The sequence below is a fragment of the Olea europaea genome, unplaced genomic scaffold (assembly GCF_002742605.1).
Source record: "Olea europaea var. sylvestris unplaced genomic scaffold, O_europaea_v1 scaffold1429, whole genome shotgun sequence".
Lineage (NCBI taxonomy): Eukaryota > Viridiplantae > Streptophyta > Magnoliopsida > Lamiales > Oleaceae > Olea > Olea europaea.
Window position 1 is genome coordinate 89,845 of NW_019231824.1, and position 21,905 is coordinate 111,749.

General features: G+C 32.5%; 1 protein-coding gene across 1 annotated transcript; it reads left to right on the forward strand.

The window, feature by feature from the left end:
• The first annotated feature begins 2,237 nt into the window (after window positions 1-2,237).
• On the forward strand, window positions 2,238-6,854 carry LOC111375884 (sulfite exporter TauE/SafE family protein 3-like). Its single transcript, XM_022998796.1, has 12 exons — window positions 2,238-2,697; window positions 3,756-3,915; window positions 4,319-4,519; window positions 4,599-4,663; window positions 4,869-4,896; window positions 5,013-5,104; window positions 5,174-5,257; window positions 5,393-5,443; window positions 5,558-5,779; window positions 5,884-5,977; window positions 6,107-6,247; window positions 6,443-6,854. The coding sequence occupies exons 1-12, from the start codon at window positions 2,470-2,472 to the stop codon at window positions 6,523-6,525; spliced, it is 1,449 nt and encodes a 482-aa protein (XP_022854564.1). The 5' UTR covers window positions 2,238-2,469; the 3' UTR covers window positions 6,526-6,854.
• The last annotated feature ends 15,051 nt before the right edge of the window (window positions 6,855-21,905 follow it).

Sequence of the window (21,905 nt, forward strand, 5' to 3'; positions counted from 1 at the left end):
AGATTAATTTGAATGTTAATTAATGACACGAATTCATACTGACAAAATTTTTGTATAATTTATTACATATTGAAAATAAGGTATTATTGAATTAATTCAATTGTAGTAGAGTTAAAATCTTCTAAAAATGATTCTTATTTAACATGATCTTTAAGATAATATAATATAATACGGCTTTAAAGTTAAATTAACATAATGGCGATTAAGTTGATGATTACATATACTAACCATACGTTAACACCCTATTTGGTATAGATTATTTAATACTTATTGTTTTTCAAACTCATTTTCAATTATACATTCTCCATATAAAATAATTTTACTTGTGGGCTCTTAACATTTCTTTACTTTTTAACTACCTATTCTTAAAAAATAAATAAATAAATATTTTTTACAAAATTTATTTTCAAAAAGCCTACATCAAACAGCTCTAAATATGATTGATCAAAACAACTTTTGAAATTGTCAAATTGTTATTACCTTAATCGTATTTAATCACATGTTTGGCTAATTTTTGTAAGCGATTTATAATCCATCGAATCATTTTTCATCCACACATTTTGTGAAATTTTAAAGTCTTACCAATTTATTCGTCATTCATTTTAATTTATTTATAATTTCTACTGTTTATGAACAATTCACAGACATTCACATTGAGTACTATCAGAAAATTAAAAGGAAGTTCGATTCCTGAGACATAAAATTGACTCCTTGTATGCGCAGTGTACAGACAGCTCTTGTTCCTTGGCCTGTTGGGACATATTCCGCAATTTACCTCCCTCACAAAGTTTTAAAGATAGAACGGTGGGGACCCTCAAGATTGGGATTCAACCTTTTTTTTTTTTAGAAAATTAAAAGGAAAAATGTGTTCTTTATTATTTTTCTTCATAAATTCCATAAAAGAACATAGGGTAATTAACACAAAATGACCCTACCTTTCGATATTTTTATAGAAAACGTCCCTACCTTTCCTTTTTTTACGGATTACACCCTCAACTTTACCTTTTTATGCGCAAAACGTCATTCTGTCAATTTCCCGTTAAAATGTTCCGTTAAATCAAAAGGTAATTAGCACAAAAGGTTCATACATTTTCATATTATTGTGCAAAACGTCCATACCTTTCATTTTTTTGGCATAATTAGCACAAAAGGTCCCTACCTTTCAATGTTATTATGCAAAACATCTCTACCTTTTATTTTTTAACATTTTCACCCCTACCTTTCACCTTTCATTGCGAAAAAGGTCATTCTCATCCATTTTTTCAATAAAATGACGATTTTACCCCCTATTCAAATAAAACGAAAAGAAAAGAAAAGAAAAGAAAAATAATTAATTAATTGTAATCATAGTCCTAAATATTTCAAAACATTACAGATAAATTTTAAATTTTCCACTACCGTCACTTTCATAACCCTACCAAGCCACCACCTATAGATCCATATAACACTACCTTTCGGTCATAACACCTATCGGACTCCACCACCACCAGCCTCACCTCACTCTTTCCAATATCCTCCTCCATAGTATTAGTCACCAATCTGTCCAAAACAACCACATTTACGGTGGCAGAGTCTGGTGGGAATGGTGGTAGAAATGTGGTATTATGTTGATTTATAGTTGACAGCTTGATAGGTTGTGAAAGTGGTGGTGGTTGGGAATTTATGATTTCTTTGTAATTTTTTAAAAATTTAAGGACTATGGTTGCAGTTGGTTATTCATCTTTTCTTTTTGTTTTATTTGAATAGGAGAACAAAATCGTTATTTTATTGAAAAAATGGATGAGAAGGACCTTTTTCGCAATGAAAAGTGAAAAGTAGGGGTGAAAATGCTAAAAAATTAAAGGTAGGAACGTTTTGCACAATAACATTGAAATGTAGGGACCTTTTGTGCTAATTATGTCAAAAAAGAAAGGTAAGGACGTTTTGCACAATATTATTGAAAGGTAGGAACCTTTTGTGCTAATTACCTTTTAATTTAACGGGGAGTTGACAAAAGGATGTTTTGCGCAAAAAAAGGTAAAGGTGAAGGTATAATCCGCCAAAAAATGAAAGATAGAGACGTTTTTCATAAAAATATCAAAAGTTAAGGACGTTTTGTGCTAATTACTCAAAAAAACATATACCAAAAATTTGCGGCATCTTAAATGAGGTGAATCAAAAGGCGGGTCCGAAATTGACATTACACAATCCAAATGAGCGTCGTTTTATGCTAATAATTACTTCTGCCTTTTTCAGTTGTCACATCATCCAATTGCATCGCTACTTTTTCATTTTCATTTTCATTTTCCTCACAGTTTTTCAGAACAACCTTTCCCAATCCATCCACTTAGTTACTATCATTGCATTGAACCATTGAAGAACATAAAATTTCCCTGCAAAATTTTCTGCCTAAAAGAGAAACCCGTTTGAAATCAGAGACAAAAAGTGAAGATTTTTTATTTTACAAAAGTGGGAATCTTGGATTCTGTAATGGCGAGGAATCAAGAAAAATGGAGGGCTTATAGGCCATTGTATATAGTTGTATTTAACTTTTTGTTGGCTTCAGTAATTGTTTCTGCTGAAAGGAGCTTAAAGCTGGAAGCTTTATCAAATAATGCAAATGGGATTTCAAATCCTGATTCTGAACCAGATGAGTCTACAAATTTGATGAATTTCTTATGGCAAGCCAATAAATCTGGTTACAAGCATGTTTGGCCGGTGAGTCAAATTATTGATTCAGTTCATTTTTATCTGCAATTTTTGAATTATTTCTTGGTTTTCCCTTTTCGAGCTTTGCATGGTAGATTTTTTAATTTAAGGATTTATTGTCCGTCGTTTGCGGTTCCTGGTTTCATATGGAAGCTATTTATGGGGATCTCTACAGATTAACTTCCTTTATTTTAATTAAAATTTTGTGCTCTACTACATTTATTTTTAAACAACATGTTCTGCATATCAATTGAGGATATGCATGTGGACATGCACGATGCACGTATTGGACAAAAGAACACATCTTGGAGTAAAAAGTACTGTTGATGATGCGAAACAGTTAAAAGAGAAACTACCAAATTTTACCCGAGCGATTAAAATCTGGAAGCATTTTTAGTTCTTTTCTGTTTTCCAGTTAACACAGTCAAACTTTCTTGGTCAAATTCCACTGTTTAGGGGTCCATTGTAGCTTTTTTCTATTTTGAATCTGTCCAAGGGTATTTTCGTCATTTTTGTAGTTTTCTAGTTTTATTCGAATTTGTCTAAAGAATTAGGGTGTCACTTTGATGCTTTAAATATGTGTTGGGTTTGAAAACCCTACAACAGTTTTTTATTAATAATATTTCAGATTTTCTTTTCTTTGGTGGATTTTAGTATTTCTCACGTCTGTTCGAGTGAAATTTGAGCAACACCCATTCGTGTATTACAAACAAGATCCTTTTATTATTATTTACGTTTTCATCCTGCGTCGATTGAATTTATGATACATCTATCTATAAGTGTATCTATATGTATTCGAGTTCGTAAAGTTGAACTCTTAGATAGTATCGGAGAAAAATTGAGTCGAGATGATCTACATCTATTTGTGGTATCAACGTTCAGTAGTTCCTTATATAAAATTATTGACTCTAGAGATTCAATAGAGGAGGATGAATTTGTGTTACTAATATGTGAAAAGGTTGTAATGACTTGCCATTTTCCGTGATTAATTTTGTGTTACATGTTACGGATATACTATCGTGTTAGAAGACTTGTGAAGTGTCTTTTATCTGGTATGCTATTTACAGGATCTGAAGGTCAGTTGGCAAATTATCGTTGGTAGCATAATTGGATTCTTTGGAGCTGCCTTTGGGAGTGTAGGTGGTGTTGGCGGTGGTGGTATATTTGTTCCTATGCTTAGACTGATTATCGGATTTGATCCAAAATCATCAACTGCTATCTCAAAATGTGAGATACAGACATATTAATGTGATTGAGCGTTTTCTTAGTTTCGCATTGCGCCCTGCAAATATCATTGTTAATTTAGTGGATTTGTAATCCCGTGTTAGAAAAAACTCTTATTACTATTTTATTAACAACACTGCAGTTTACAATTTGCTAGTATTTTTGGGTACTTTAAACCATATGTGTTCCTTCACATTACACCTAAAACTTGTGCTTTAAATCTTCAAGAACAGAGTTATAATTTGTTTGTGATCAGAAGTGTTGAAAGAGTTGATACAACTTGATCATGTATAAATCTTCCCCTATGAAAAAACGTCTACAGAAGAAATGAGAAGATCATTTTTCCGTTATAAAAAAAGTCTTGTCATTCTTAAGGGAGGCATAAATGTTGTTTCGACTTTGACAGGTATGATCATGGGAGCATCGTTTTCAACCGTTTACTACAATCTTAAGCTCAGGCATCCTACACTTGACATGCCCATAATTGACTATGATTTGGCTGTTCTAATCCAACCAATGCTTATGCTTGGCATTAGTATTGGAGTGACTTTCAATGTGATATTTGCTGATTGGATGGTTACTGTTCTTCTAATCATTCTCTTTATAGGTAATAAGTGGTCAATATTGATATTTTGCTATCCAACGTGGTAAAGTGTGAGAATTTTTACTTTTTATGACTGTTTCAGGTACATCGACCAAGGCGTTTTCCAGAGGTATTGAAACATGGAAGAAAGAAACCATCGTGAAAACGGTAAGTTTTACACAATTTGGTAGTAAATGGATCATCAGAGGCTGAACAATACTGGAGAGAAAAATTCTTTATTGCTTTTAAAAGTTCTGCTACAATTTCCTTATGATGTCCTATGTTAATTTAACTTTGTTGCAGAAAAAGCAAAGCGCAAAACATTTTATATACAATTCTTTCATGTTGAATACTAATTGCCTTCTCTCTGTAGGAGGCTGTGAGGCTATTGGAAAGAAATGGTGGGTCCATTGAGTCCTTTCTTCATTTTGTGAACACGTTCGAGCATTGTCTTTTCTTCTCTTCAACTATTCCCCCCCTCCTTGAAACTAAGCACATGCCTTTTGTGTTGTAACAGGCAATGTTATAAATGAAGCTGAATATGAGCTTCTTCCTGGTTGCCCCTCCATTGGCATGAGAACAGAAGCCAAATACTTGGTCGAACCAGAGGTGAGATGTATCTCACGGGCTAGGGTCCATCATCAAAATCCTCAATTCTGACTCATCTCATAATCTCAGGTCTTTCATGAACATGTTTGTTGGAAGGAAGTTGGGCTTCTCCTTTTTGTTTGGGTCGCATTTCTTGCTCTTCAGATCATCAAGGTTTTTCTTTTTCCTTTTCCATTTTTCCTTTTCTGTTACCTTACTTCTTGAAATGTTAAGGTTTTTAAGTAGTCTCTTCTGGAGTTTATTTGAACTTAATGAAATCTTGAACTCACTGGCCTCAAATTTGAACAGATTTATACAGCCACATGTTCAGCAGGATACTGGGTTGTGAACTTGCTCCAGGTATGTGAGTGCATAAGATTTAACATACATTCTAGAAAAATAACTTGAGTACATATTGGTGAAGACATTTTCTTTGTTCATTTCCGCGCAAATTACCTTCTCACTGTGCTGAAGATCCCGGTCACTCTTGGCGTATCTGGTCATGAAGCGATTGGCCTGTACAACGGATCGAGAAAAATTGCATCCAAGGGAGATGCCGGAACCAACTTTAAAGTGCACCAACTGGTCACCTATTGCTTCTTTGGGGTACTGGCTGGTATGGTCGGGGGCCTTCTCGGTCTAGGCGGTGGATTTATCATGGGTCCACTATTTTTGGAGTTAGGTGTACCTCCTCAGGTGAGTTCTATTGAAGACAAATTAAATAAATAAATTTTCACCATCTCAAAACAGTTTTAAATGAAAAATTCAATGCACGAAAAATGCTCCGAAAACTTTTTCAGGTTTCGAGTGCCACGGCCACCTTCGCGATGATGTTTTCCTCGTCAATGTCAGTGGTAGAGTATTACATTCTAAAACGATTTCCGGTTCCTTATGGTAAGTGCTTATCCGAATTCAATAGCAGGAATTCTAACATCGAGTAATTCTTCTAATTTGTAAAATGAAAAAGAAAAGTTTATCGGGCATATGACTTAAATTGTCGATGTTTTGGCATCTGCCTGACAGCTCTTTACTTTTTTACGGTTGCGACTGTTGCTGCATTTGCTGGGCAACTCTTTGTAAGAAAGTTCATCATTATGGTGGGAAGGGCTTCGATAATAATCTTCATTCTAGCTTCCACAATATTTGTTAGTGCCATCTCTCTAGGTAAGTACCTTTATTGAACATTGAAAGATTTAATGCATGTTGTCTAGTATTATTCAATTCTCTCTAATAAACATGCCAATAATATTTATTGTTTTGTTCTTTAAGTTTGATGCCATGAAAATTTCTTGACATTGCTACGATTTTCTCGATGCATTAACTAGATTTTTATGTTTTTCCATCTCTTGCATTAAACAGGTGGAGTTGGCATTTCAAACATGATTGGAAAGATAGAGCGGAATGAGTACATGGGATTCGAGAACCTCTGCAAGTATGCCTAGAACATTGCTCTTCGTTGATCAAAGGTGATAATTGATATGCCGAAGTCATTCTCCTCGGGTTGCAAGAACCGTTCTCAAGATTCATCTAGTTCTTGGCTCGTCGTAGTATATGAGCTAGAAAAGAGTCAAAGACCTTTTAAGTCTATGTTCCTTCTTAATGAAAATTGATTGAAAAATCATAAGCATCATGATCTGTGATTTCCTGCAAGTGTGTGGGATCGCGAACAAGTGATAAGGTAGTAAGGTATCGTTCCCGGGATGATTGTGTACTTAACTAATGACCAATTTGTTTCAACCTTAATTGAATGGTAAATATTTGTTGAAGAATTTATGTTAAATTAACCAACTATTATATTGAGCAAATTTATGAAGATTTTAATAGAACTTGAGATGATTATTAAGATTTCGTATCACCATTATTAATCCATTTTAATGCAGGTCAATATTATGATGATATATGCACGTTTTTGTCGATCAATGTTCACAAGTTGAAGCATCCTTTGATGTTAATTAAATCTATCATCTTATTTGACCTTCTTATATTTCTGTGAAAGATGTGAACAAGAAAGTATGTATTAAAAACATTAAAACATCTATAAAAATTATGCAAAGTATAGCGATATATCTTTATTTTTTATCAGACCTTACAATGGTGTAATAAGTGCTATTTATTTCCTCGAAATCAATAAAATTCACAAATCATTCCATTAATTGAAAACCATTAAACACAATAACAAGTATCCAAGAAAGAACACAAACCTGCGGTTTAACCTGTCTGCAACTTGAGGGGTCAAGGTGTAGATTCAAAGATTTAGTCACTGTAAGGTGGATACCTGGATATATAAAAAAAAAAAAAAATGTTGGACATCATAATATTTGATTTATATTAAAAACTTCGTAATAAAGGTTCATCTACATCTTAGTAATTAAAAACACAGTCTAACATTGCAACATTACAAGAAACGATGTTTAAGTGGAAAGACATAATCCGAATTATTGATAAATTTAAAAGATGAAGATGACTCTTGAATTCTTGAATCTCTTTAATGGTTTCTTGGTAAATCTCCACTTGTACTTTCGCCTTTACCAAAAAATTAAGATTTAGTCTTCACTTCATTGTATTTTCACAAAAACCCTTCAATTCTTTTACAAAACTATAAATTTCATTTCCATTTGATGATAATAATTGATGTATATTGAAGTGTGAGAGGCATATGAAAAGTGTATGAGAGGTTTCCCTAATGTATTTTGCTCTTAGGTATTTATACCAGTCGAAAATTGGTTGAAAATCTCGTCCAAATTGGTTTACAAAAGAATTCCAATTGAGTAAGGAAAGTTACTTTTGCGACGTTTTCTGTCCCTGTACAATCGCCAGTATTTTTGTCATAACTTTCTCTTTGATATTTGATTGAGGTGATTTAAATTTTAAAGTCTGTTGAAAAGTTAACTCAAAGGAACACAACTTTACTAATAGAATTTTTTTAATTCGAACGTTTATTATACCAAAGATCGATCTTAATCTTCGACTAAAAATTTGGAATTTAACTTGAGCGATTGAAAATTGATTTGTGAAAATACTTTGATCATATTTCATTTCCCTTTGATTGCTAATTGAATTCAATTAACTCCTAGCACTCTTCAATTATCATTGTGTTGTTCGAATAAACTATTGTATGTTTGCAATTTAGTCCTCGAACTTTGGATACCTTTTTAAAAGCCAAGTGTATAAAATACACTTATCCCATCATCTCCGAAATCGATCCCCTTTGACTGTGCAAAAATATGTGGAGCTGAGCATGTCTGGAAGCACTACGATCATTGGAGGAACAATACCTAATCTTGAGAATGCTCCAGAATCTTTTCGATTGCTCGTTCGATTACGATGAATGGATGTCTATCGAAGTGAGGTCCTCCTAGTTCCAAGATAGAAATTATCCAACTATCATTATGAAAAAAACCAATTGTTGGTTATTAAGGAATACAAAAGAAAGGATAAAAAAAGGTCGATTGAGGGATCACAGAAACGATTACCTTGTACGTGGCAATGAATGTCACTAAAAGTGGAACGAGGCTTTTATTTTAGGGTAAAGACAAGCAGGGCTGACTGCACAAAAGCTACTGGGTATTGAATTGTTCTTAGCTTGATGTGCTTGCTTCCCTCTAAAGAAGCCCAACCGTAAGGCTACAATCGATTGGAGAACCCGGTACTCAATTAACATTAAGAACTTTTAATATTCGGCGGAGTATTTACGGGAGGTATTGCGATTCTGATTTTCGTAGAGCCAGTGTTCATGTTGCCTACGCGTAGGGCCGCTCTCCACTCCCACCCCCAGGCGCTAAGGGGCTTCAACTTGTTTGGCCTTTCACAAAGCATTCCGTTTTACCGAGTGATTGTAGATTGCACAGCCACCCTTGCTTCTTTAAAGCCTAGTTTGCATCAACTATGAGCGAAGTTATGGTATTATCGAATGATTTATCGCAATTCTTTCCAGTATGGAATGAGTAAAGAATCAAGCTACAAGTCTCGATCTATACGAAAGGCAACTTATCCTAAGGTCTCCTCGTCGGGGGGCTCCTAGTAGTTTATCGGATAAATTGATAAGTCGAGCATTCCTAGCCCACCAAGAATAATTGGTGGTTTCTTGGTCACGACCAGTTACAGATGAAGACTCGGGTCTAGAGCTCATGGCACCTGCAATTGCTCTTGCGCCATCCCTGCCCTCCGCCCAAAAAATAATTTCTCCTTAATTTGGAAATGGTTTCATTTAGTATTTGATTTTATTGTCATTTAATGGCCATTGACAGGTGGAAGTACATAGCGAAATGTTGACTCCTAGTGCAACGATCACGTAACTAGAGTTTTGACTCTTAGTGCATGTTCAGCAAAAATTACAGTTTTTTAATAGTTTGAAATTCCAAACATTAGTTTTACTTGTACATTCATAGGGATGTCAAAAGGGCCAAACGGCTCGTCGAAATAGGGCTCATGGATGGTTCGGAATCGTAAAATCAAGAGCCCAAGCGCGAGCCGAGCGGTCCTCGTCGGGAGGCGAGCTCGTTTAAATGAGCCTAGCTCATGGCTCGTTATTTTAACCAACCACGAGCCAAGCTTGTGAGTTTAGTGACCATTTGGTCACTGAAAAGTTTCAGTGACCGTTCCGGTCACTGAATTTGTTTTAAATTTTTTTCCTTCTATTATAAATATCCCATAACTCTTTTTTTTTATTATATCAATTATCTCCTCAATCACTACTTCTCATTTCTCAATTCTCTTTTATTATATCAATTATCTAGTTTTTACTTTCTTGTACTGCAAAATATACAATATCGATTTATCTTTTTACAGTTTATTCAGTTACAATTTCAATTCATCGAATTCTCAATTCTCACTATATTTATATTTTTCTAGTTATTTATTTGGATTTCATCATAAACAATCAAACAAATGGATCAATGCTCGTTTGCTGAAAGCTTATTCGATATGGGATGTGGGCCACATGGCGAATCGCCTAAGACACCGCAAAGTCAATTTTCAAATGAATTTGTCGGTCTAAATGACGTACCCATACCTAAAAATGTTCACACTCACGGTCAGGGAAGCCACAATCCAATTGATTTAGATAATATTAACGTTTTTGAAGTAGAACATGATGATGAAGATGCCGAATTAAACATCCCAGATGCGAGGGGAAAGCGAAAGGGCAAAAAAAAAAGCAAAATGTTGGGATCACTTTAAGTTGATTTCAACGGGATAAGTTGTCAATGGCCTAGCAGAATTTAAGGCAGTATTTACATACTGCCAACAAAGATTGGCATGGCCAAAAAAAATTGGCATCGTCCATCTCGATCGCTACTACAAAGCATGTGCAACCAGACATGGACTTCTTTCAACTTGTCAAACACAATTGCAATTTGGCAGTCCAGCAAAATGTTGGGATCACTTTAAGTTGATTTCAACGGGATAAGTTGTCAATGGCCTAGCAGAATTTAAGGCAGTATTTACATACTGCCAACAAAGATTGGCATGGCCAAAAAAAATTGGCATCGCCCATCTCGATCGCTACTACAAAGCATGTGCAACCAGACATGGACTTCTTTCAACTTGTCAAACACAATTGCAATTTGGCAGTCCAGGGGTTGGTTCTACGATTTCACTCATATCCACATGGGTATATTCGGAGGACAATACTCGAACAAGAATGGTGAAATATGTTACCGCCATTGAGTTGCCTTTGGCTATTACAGACAACCAACACCTCGTCTCGTTCGTGAAAGAATATTTGTAACCAAGGTACGTTGAGGCAAGTTGAAACACTCTTCGTGCCGATACAATACAATAATTTAATTATTCAAAACAACAATTAATTATGGATTTGCAACAATATGGGGGTGTTATATCTTTAACTTCTGATATATGGGAAGGGGTCAATAAAAGAGCATATATAGCTACAACGGCACACTATATAGACCCACTTTAGTGTATGCATAAAAAAATTATTGCTTTTAAAATTATTGAGTTTCCTCACAATACTAATAATATATATAATGTTATTATTAGTATTGTTAGAGAATATAATTGCGAAACTAAAATTCGATCTTTTACTCTTGATAATGCTAGTGTTAATAAGGTAATCGTCGATAAATTATGTAGGACACTTCAACCTGATTTTGGTGGGTATTTGTTTCATATTCGTTGTGTGTGCCATATCTTGAATTTAATTGTCCAAGATGGCTTAAAATATATAAAGGATGAACTTCAAATGATTAGCAATACATTAGTATATATAACGATCTCTCATAGTAGAAAACAAGCATTTGAAGATTTTTGTGCTGAACTAGGGGTGACAACTGTTAAAACATTTGTTAGCGACGTAGGCCATAGATGGAACTCTACTCGCTATTAAAGTCATGTGAAGGTTTCGAACATTTAATAACTAACTTTTATAACAATAGATACGTTAGAAGTGATGATGATGGTATGTTGAATGAATCCGATTGGATTTTAACATTGAAAGTTAAATGATTTTTGACATCTTTTTATAAGACCATAAAGATTTTATCCGACGTTTATTATTTCACAAGCTGTGTGGTGCTTGAACGCCTTTATATAATTCCAAGAACATTCCATAAATATAAAAATGATCCTACTTTTAGTGAAATTATAATTGCAATGGAATTAAAGTTTAGAAAATATTGGGAAGAATTGCTTATGTTATTTCCTTTAGCATGTGCAATGGACCCCCGATATAATATTTCGGGAACTAAATACGTAATTGATCAAATCAATAAAGCATTAATACTTGATACATCTATCATCAATAAGAATTTAGAGCAAACATTATGTGAAATGTATGGTTTATATGCGGAAAAAATTTGTGCGAATGTTAGTCGGGTACCCTCTACACCTACTCGTTCGGCTGAAATTGAAGAAGATGATGTCGAAATAATGAATTTATTTTAAGTCATTAATACATTTAGATATGATGTAACTGCAATGTGTTCATCTAGTGTCATGTTGTCTTCATTTGCATCTCATCAAATATCGGCCGCAACTCAAAATACAATACCTGCCGAATTAATTGATTACTTCAATCGTAATGTGCCAATAGACAGAACAATTAAAAAAAGTTTAGAAAAAGTAATTGAATTCTGACGAAAGTATGAAAGACGTTGGCCAATTGTTTCTGAAATTGCGAAAGATCTGCTGACACCTCCGATTAGCACTGTTACTTTGTAGTCTGCTTTTAGTGCAAGTAAAAGGGTTTTGACCGATGTCAAGAGCCGATTAAAAGAAGATATTTTGGAAGCGTTAATGTGCGTGAAGGATTGATAGGACGCTCATTTTCGACTACAAGATGAATACGCTGAAATTGCATGTTGTTAGGTAAGTGATATTTGATTTAATTATATTAATCAAAATTTTCTTATTTTTTAATCATTAAATTTAATTTTCTCTAAAAAATTGTACACGTTACAACAAGTTGTTCGTGTACAATTTTTAACTCCACATACTTAAAATTGATGTAGCCGGTCCCAAATCCGGATATAGGAGGAAAGTTTACATTTTATCTACTTTAAAAAGAAATCGAAGAACAATTCGTCTTCATTATATAAATATTTTATACTTTATAAAAATATTACAATATGATATAAATAAAAAAAGAAAAAAGTGTTTTCATTAAATTATTTATTTTTTATTTAACATTTTTATTTTTTAAAAAAGTATTTCATTACATTATTTGTGTTTTTCTTTATTTAAAAAAAACGAAAAAGTTGACGAGCTCGCCCAAAATCAATGAGCTCGGCTCGTCACGAGAGCGAGCCGAGCCGGCTTGAGCCCATTAACATCACTATACATTCATAACTATTACTTATTATTATTTTGTGAAATTGATTACTTTTTCTTATTATATTATCATTATAATTTCTTCAAACAAGAACGAGAATAAAACGATGACGAGAGTAGAAGTTTAAAGTTATCGAGAGTAGAAGTCGGTTAGTTTCCCTAATGGTCACTGCATTATGTGTGAAATTTCAAAATTGTCATTAAAGTATTTTTCTTAGCCTTGTAGTCCATAAAGTTAATAATGGTTCATTAATAGTCACTTGGTTAGTAAAAGTAGGGGAAATTGCATTAGAAGTTCCTACCTGCTAAAAGTGAAGAAAGATCTTCCTAACATTCAAATCTTGGCACCTCCATCGTCAACTTTTCATTATTGTAGTAAAAGAGGTCTTAGTATCCTTATTTATTATTGATAATAAAAAATAAAATTAAATGAAATTAAAAAATGTCTCGTAAATCTCATTATTAACGGTCAACCATTACCCTTTCCAGCATATCAAACACACATTTTCTCTATGTAGTTATCATCACATCGTTTGGGTTTTTGCAGATATGAGGCCGATATTGGAGAATAAAATTCTTTGATTTTTTTTTTCCTTTTCGTTTTTGTTTTGATTTTTCCTATTTACTTTACATATTTTAATTAAAATTAATTATCAACTTTTTTGTCCTCTATAAAGTTAGACTTATATAAAACATTGGTCATTTAATGTACTCAAATTTAGTTTGCAAGGACATGGTATCTACATTAATAGAAAGTTGGGGTTTGTCGTGTCCAAATTTGAAGAATAGGATCCATTTGCAAGTTTAGTAAAGGCTAGATACCTAGCTACAATTTTCTCTTAAAGTAATGTAAGTATGAGTGACCATTAGCGAAATCGAGTGACCATTAGTTATGCTATTATTAGTTTTAAGTATTACATTTGTAAGAAAAATACTTTAATGACCATTATGATATTTAGTAGATACTTTTGTGAGTACAAGTGAAACTAGTTCAAAAATACATTTATCTATTTCTTGCTACTTGGTTTTCAACTTGGATGTTACTATCGATAAAAGGAATTATTCCATAAAAATAATGCATTCAATCATAAAAATATGAATAATGATAATCATAGTTAGCGACAGTAGTAATTATTTTATGTGGCAACTTGTTATTTGATATATTAATTTTTTGTAATTTTATTGTCTCAAATAATAAACTAATGTCTCAAATAACTAGTTGTCATATATGATGACTATTGCAATTGTCGACTATAAATATCATTACTCTTTTACATATGAACTGGTACAAGAAATTAGATAATATTAATATTTTTCTATAATGATTGATTTTATAAAAAATATTGTCAACGTCAACCTCCTCCTCCTCTTATTCTTCTTATTATATCGATCCCATCTTAAAAATATGTAGGTATATATATAAAACTGATTGAAAATTTTAATACATTTTGCAAATTAAGTAGATTGAAACTGGGGCCGGATATGAGGAGAAAGACTAATTTAAAATGTAATTGGACCAACATCTAATTAAATTTAAAATGTTATTTTTTGTAATATGTCTTTTGTGGGGGAGGGGGGGCCTATACACCAGCGTGTCAACGCCAGTTGGCACTTAGCAAAACCATATTTTTTGGGTTAATTACGTTAATGGTTATTGAAGTTGAGAATAATTATACTAATAGTCATTAAAGTTATTTTTTGCAATAATTGTTACTCATATTTCTAAACATTACACTAATGATCATGCGATCTAAAAAAATATTCACGTTTAAATCCTATATGGTGCCGTTAAATGCCAACATATCACCAAAATGACGTTATATATTATAAAAAAATAAAAAAAATGGGGTATTAAAAATGAGGATTATAAATGTTCAGATGAGAAAACAATATGTATTTTCAATTGTGGTCAGATTTGTGTGCTTAAATCGAAAGGTAAACTCACGCTTACTTCTAACAACAATTCTTGTTGACTTAACGTAATAAATAATGTCATTTGTGACACATTGATACTTAATAGTGCATGATATAACATTAATCTTTTAATCCGTAACCATTAATATAACATTTAGATATTTGGATGATTATTATCGTTAAAAAAATTTAAGTAACTATTAACATATTTACTTAAAACTTCAGTGACCATTATTGAAATTAACCCAATATTCTTTTGTTTTAATTCTCTTATTCCTCTTCGTCCATTTTTTCTTTTTTGGTCCCCAAGAAGAATGACACTAAACGTAAAATTATTTATGAAGCCACTATGACTGTGAGTAATTCTACATATATATATGATTATTTACAGATTAGTATACAGTTTGATGACATGACATTAAATTTTTCTTTTCATTTTTTTTCTCTCTTTCTCTTCCAAACAATATATATATTTTTTAACACCAATTTGTAAACAATTATGTATAAGTAACATTATTCTTCAAACTATGTATGTAAGAAGGAAAGGATTATAAGTAGAGACCGGAGGACTTTCCAAAACAACCATATATCCATTTTGTATTTTCCCTAAGTAATCTGTCAACCATTCTTTCTTTCTAATGTATGGAGTATCTCAATTTGAGCTTCGAGATCAAGAAGCAATAATAATCTATTTCTAGTCTTTGAGATTGTCCATGAAATCGAGTTATATTGCCCTTTCTTTTAAAGTTAGAACATCTTGTTAGGTCCAAAGTGTATTTTCCAATTCCATATCCAAAATCACAATTTATTGAGTTTTAATGAGGGTTGAGGTGTCAGATGTTGGGAGTGTCATTTGTAGGACTCAACATCGTCTCAAGAAGATCATAAAAATGTCTAAAAAGATCACATATAATCAATGTGATGCAATTAGAAGTCAAAGGAGTATCGAAGTGCAACATAGGTTATGTTCCAAATTTTTAGTCACATGTTGTGACACATAGAAAATATTTGAATTGAAAAATGATACTTTTAGAAGAATTGTAATCCTTTGAGTTAACTTTTCAGCGCACTTTGAATTGTCTCAATCCGATATCAAGAAAAAAGATATGATGCAAATACCTGCAATTGCTCAGAGAGAGCTCTCTCGCCGACATCTAGGTGCTTGTGCGGTTTTAACAAAATGTGAGTGCTTGCTGGGCACCTTAAGGGAGATGGAACAGTTGTGCTATGTGCCCAAAATCCTATTTCATAATCTTTAGCCATTTTACAATCCCAAACAATCCAAACACTTCATATTATAAATATCCAAGCCATATTTCATCCTTAAGGGTGTGTGTTGAGCCTTTATTCATTCAAGAGAACACTCTACAAAGATCAAACATCAATTCCATAATTATCTTGACTTAACCACACCGTCAAAATATAAAAATCTAAAGAAGAATTAAATTTCACAAATAAGCCTTCACAGTTCTGAAGTTGGGAAGAGACGGCTGGAGCTCCAGTTATTTCAATACATGTTAATTTTTGGTGATCCACATGGAGGGAAAAGAAGTTTAAAGTTGTTGAAAAGTGCAGGTTACACAGTTGAAGAGGTTTTTCGGTGATTACAAGTTGGGTGGTAAGAGCTTATTAAGATTTAGTTGTATTTAGACCAACTGCAAGTTATCTTTTTAGTGGATCGTTTTGACAAGGTTTATTCAAAGGTTTTTTATTTTTATTATCCCCGTGAAGACTTTTTTAAGAGATCTTCCTTGGTTACCATATTTGGTTTTACTTTTTTGCTTAGATCTGTACTGCATGATTGAATATTAGGATTTAATCGAATTAAACTTAATCATCTAGAAACAATAGTTAGCCCTTGTCTGAGCCCCATTTTGAAACAAAATAATAATAATCATAATAAATAAATAAATAAATAATATATATATATATATATATTTATTTATTTATTTATTTATTTATTTTTAAATGGTATTTTTTTGAAGAATGTGTTGTTAAAAAATAAGAAAAAGTTTTTAATTTACTTGTAGAATTATTTTATTCGAGGATGTGGTGAAACATGAATTTTGAAATTTTTTTTTTTTTTGATAAAATGGGGCTCAAACAAGGGCTAGTGACTTGTTTATTTTTTTATTAATTATTATCTTAATTTTACATTATACACTTGTTCACCCTCTTTAGGTGTTGGATCTAAACATTCAATTTTTTAATTGGTATTAGAACTTAATATCGATTCGTTACCAATTTTGTTTAGATGAGTCAATCACTTTTTGTTCTCCATATTTTGATGGAAGTAATTATGGTTACTGTAAGGTTAGGATAAGAGCATTTTTAAAGTTTATGGATAAGCGGGTTTGGGTTAGTGTAGAAAAGGGTTGAACCGTCCCATCTACATTTGTTGGTGCTATTACACCTACAAATATCTCCACTTGAACTAAAGATGATTTAGCTAATTATAACCGGAATAGTAGAGGTGTACATGCTATCTTTGTTACAATTTTCCTTGAAGAGTTTAAATGGGTATCCATGTACAAGTCTGCTAAGGAGATTTAGACCTAAGGTCACAGTTGTTGAAAAAAGTAAATACCTAGATAGTATTAAGATAGAAATCCTTGTAGGATCTCTCCGAACATATGAGCTTACCTTTACCACAGTCTAAGAAAAACAAATTTTCAACCTAAACACTCTTAAGGAAGAGACTGGTGATCACACTAATGATGAAACCGTAAAGAATGAAGAGTTTACTTACTTCATCAAGAAATTCTTTAAAAATAATAAGAGATCTTTTGAGAGATATAAGGATGACTCTAGTAAATATAGGAAAGATAAAAGAGAGGAGTGATACTGGAGATGTTAGAAAGAGGTCTCGATCCTTAAGGTGTCATGAATGTTAAGGTTCTGGACATGCCGGGCTATGAACACCACTCTCACCGATGAGGAGTTTAGCTCAGATGATGAAAGTGAGAACTCCAATCCTAATAAGGGTGTGAATTATATGACATTCACTTCTGTGGTTAAGAGTGAAGCAGTAGAGGAGAGTGAGACACTTGAGGATATAGAACAAACGAACTCTTTAGAGAAATAATTAAAAGAAGATAGGGATATACATGAGGTTTTTTGACCAGCTGTATGTAAAGAGCCTACAGTTGAAGAAGGTTAATAACTTTGCCCTTAAGAAATTATATGAACTAGAATTAGACAAGGAAAGCTAAGAAATCAAACTTGAGGAGTCGACTAGAAGATTAAATGAGTTAAGGATTAAGAAAGAGTTCTTAGATATTAAGGTTAAGATTCCTACGAGTGATGTTGAGAAATTCAGTGCCCAACTCCAATCTTTTCTAGTAGATTTAAGAAGCTTGACAATATGTTAGGTTTGAATAAACAAGTTGGGAATAAGAGAGTTCTAGGTCATAATAAAATAAATCTCTTACCAATTCTCTTCCAAAATAAGGTTGTACACGCCTTTATCAAGTCTAAGAATGTAGGAGCCCTAGGACAAAATTCAATTGTGCAACATATATATATATATATATATATGTATGTATATATGTATATATGTATGTATGTATGTATGTATGTATGTATGTATGTATGTGTGTGTGTGTGTGTGTGCGTGCACGCGTGCGCGGGTGCTCACATATAGGGGGAGGAAAAGCAGTGCCAACCTTGAGAATTTGGAGGCTCTAAGCGAAAAATTATTTTGAGGCCCTATATTTTTTTTACACATGTAACAATATTTAAATAAAAATATATATCTATATTCAAATGAAAACTTCGTACAATCTAAAAGATAGAATTGCAAAATAAAATATCACTTACAACCCGAGAGATTAGGCTAGCATCATAGTCTTATCACGTCTTGAGATGCAAAATTAGTAATCAAACAAATCAAGTTCTTCCAACATGTTTTTTTCAATAGAAATTATAGCTAATCCATTCAACCTCTTTTGTGACATAGTTGATCGAAGATAAGACTTAATCAATTTCAAGTTTGAAAAATTTCTTTCAGCTGTCGGAACGGTGACTGAAATAGTTAGTAATATCCTGTAAGCAACCCTAGTATTTGCAAAACAACAATTCATTCTCTTAATGTAATCTAACACATCAGTTGCTCCATTAGTTTATGAAGGTATTGCTTCCCTTAAAACTTTCAAATCAGAAAATAATTCTAGCCCATCGACATCAAATACCATGTTATGCTTCAAATAATTTTCAAGATTAATGCAACAACACTTCAACTTAGCATCATCAATGGATTTAAGCATTTCCAAGTCAAATAGAAATCCAAAAATATCATCATATTTATGAAATTGTTCAAATCTATTTTGAAGCGATGATAGAGCTTGATCTACTATATATAAGAAATAATTTACCCTGAAAGATTCTTCAAATGTTACCGTCATCTCTTCACAAGAAATCTCATCAAACTACTTCTTTCTATATATAACTCTTTTTTCACGAAATATAAGTTCAATGTCTAATTCACTTGCAATTTCTTTAGTATCAATCATGGCCAATTCAACCCCAGTTTTTCTATAGCTTTTGAAAAATGAAACGAGCCCTTTTAAATGGTCTATAACAACATCAATACAGATGTCCTCCATTTGCAAATGTTTGCTTATGCTGTTAATATTATTCAACACTTCGTACTAAATAACCATCCCAAGTAAGAATTCAAAATTTTCTATTTCGTATGTTGCCAAACACTCCGCCTCACTTTTTGTCTTAGGATCATCAACGATTGCCAATTCAAGTAGAGCATTTTTTATCTGTGGAGTTTGAAATCTTATTGCTCTAATACTTTCAACATGATTTACCCAACGTGTTTGTGACAAAAGCTTAAGAGTAAGGCCATTTACATTATCTTTAAAAAAATTTCATCTTTTAGTAGATGATGAAAACAAAGTGTATATACGTTGCACCACTCCAAAGAAAGATTTTGCTTTTATACAGCAAGTAACCATATCAAAAAGTACAAGATTGAGACTATGACACCCACAAGGAGTGTATAATACTCTAGGATTTACTTGTAGTAGTCTATTCTGTACCCTTTTATGTTTTTCTTTCATGTTAACACAATTATTATATCCTTGACTTCTTATATTATCAATATCAAGTTCTAGATTATTCAACGAATTCACTAGTTCATCAAAAGGTTCCTGTCCAGATGTATCATCCACCAATAAAAATCATAAAAAGAGTTCTTCTACCTTCACTGGACTTGCTGAAATATCAACACACCTCAATAATATAGACATATGTTCTTTGTGACTCAAATTTGGAGTGCAATCAAGTATCACAGAAAAGTACTTGGATTCTTTGAGTTTCTTGATGATTATATTCTTGATTTCACCCCCTAGTATAAATATCAACTCATTCTGAATTTTGTGTCCAAGATAATGATAATGAATCTCTTTATTTTGAATTCAACAAATATGTTCTTGCATGACAGGATCCAACTCAACAATCATTTGAATTAGGTTTAAGAAGATACCATTATTTTCTTGATATATCTTCTCATTATCTCCACGAAACGCAAAATTATTTTTTGGAAAAGTTCTAAACACACATATTATGCTCAATAATACTTGTCTCCAATATTCTCTATCTCTATTGATTTATTCCAGCGCGCTTTTATCAATTGTTCGATTCTTTTCAAATCTTATTTTCATTTCGATCCATCTACTCAGGTTCATGATATGGTCATTACTCGCTTCATACATTTTCAGTTTTTCACCAATATTTTTCCAATCATTCGTACCATCATGTGCCAATTGAGTTCTGATGCCATCATTCTTGAATAGCTTACAATAAAAGTAAAATATTTTATTCAGACTTTTTGAAAATATCAACCACTTTCTATTATGCTTCTCTCCATTGGGTAATTGTCGAATGTAATGAACAGAGGAGAAGTGTCGATTAGCTGCATCTTTTGGAAAAATTACATCATTGTCTCGTACTAAACCTTTCATTACAATTAAGTCTCTTAAATTCTGATTCATATTTTTCCAATTGGCTGGATCACTAATGTCAAGGGAAAATGGTTTACTATCCAGACTATCCTTTTCATTAATGTTTCTTTCATCCATAACATCATCCCCGATTGATACCTCTTCATTCACCAAGCAATGATGTTTTTCAATTGTATTACCACTAATATCGTTATTATTGGACTCTCCTTCAGTAACCACACCTTCATTATGTTTCTGTACTGCCACTAAATTTTTTATTAAGGGCTCCCTCTTGAGATTTAATCAATTGTTCAACCTTTTTATTATGTTTTCTTTTAGAATATCCAGATTCAAATTTTTTAGTGGACATAATTATAACCAATTAAAATGTTAGAACTTGATTGATGAGGTAGAATTAAAAATATCCCAGATTATCAAATATTGCAAAGTGAAGGAATTCAGTAATCAACTTGCAAGAAATAACCAAATAACATTTAGAGTAGACTTGAGCAATACCAACATAAATGATAAACACAATAAAATCAAACACGACATTTAAAAGAATCAAAACTTCCTTTCAAATAAATTATTTTGCAGGTCAGTTTTCATACAAAAATTTTAAAAAAAGGGTAATTGGCACAAAACGTCCTTACCTTTCAAGTCTATTGTGGAAAACGTCCCTACCTTTCATTTTTTGACATTTTTGCCCTCATTTCAACCTTTCTTTGCACTGGACGTCCTTCCGTCCATATTCCGTCAGTTTTTCCGTTAATTAAAGGGTAATTGACACAAAACGTCCCTACCTTTCAAGTCTATTGTGGAAAACGTCCCTACCTTTCATTTTTTTGCATTTTTGCCCTCATTTCAACTTTTGCGCTGGACGTCCTTCCGTCCATATTCCGTCAGTTTTTCCGTTAATTAAATACAAAAATACCTTTTTCTTTCCATAAACAAGGGTAAAATTGTCCTCACCCACTTCACCCCTTTTTTCCTGCCATCAACTTAGTCCATAAGTAACAGTAGCAGTAAAATGAATCTGAAAATACTTTAAATGATTAAGTTCAATAAAGAAAAAATATCGTGAACACATTATATTTTACAATTCCACAACTACTGTTGCTGTCATCTTGTGTCACTGAAAAATTTTAGAAAGACGTATTAAATGGGTA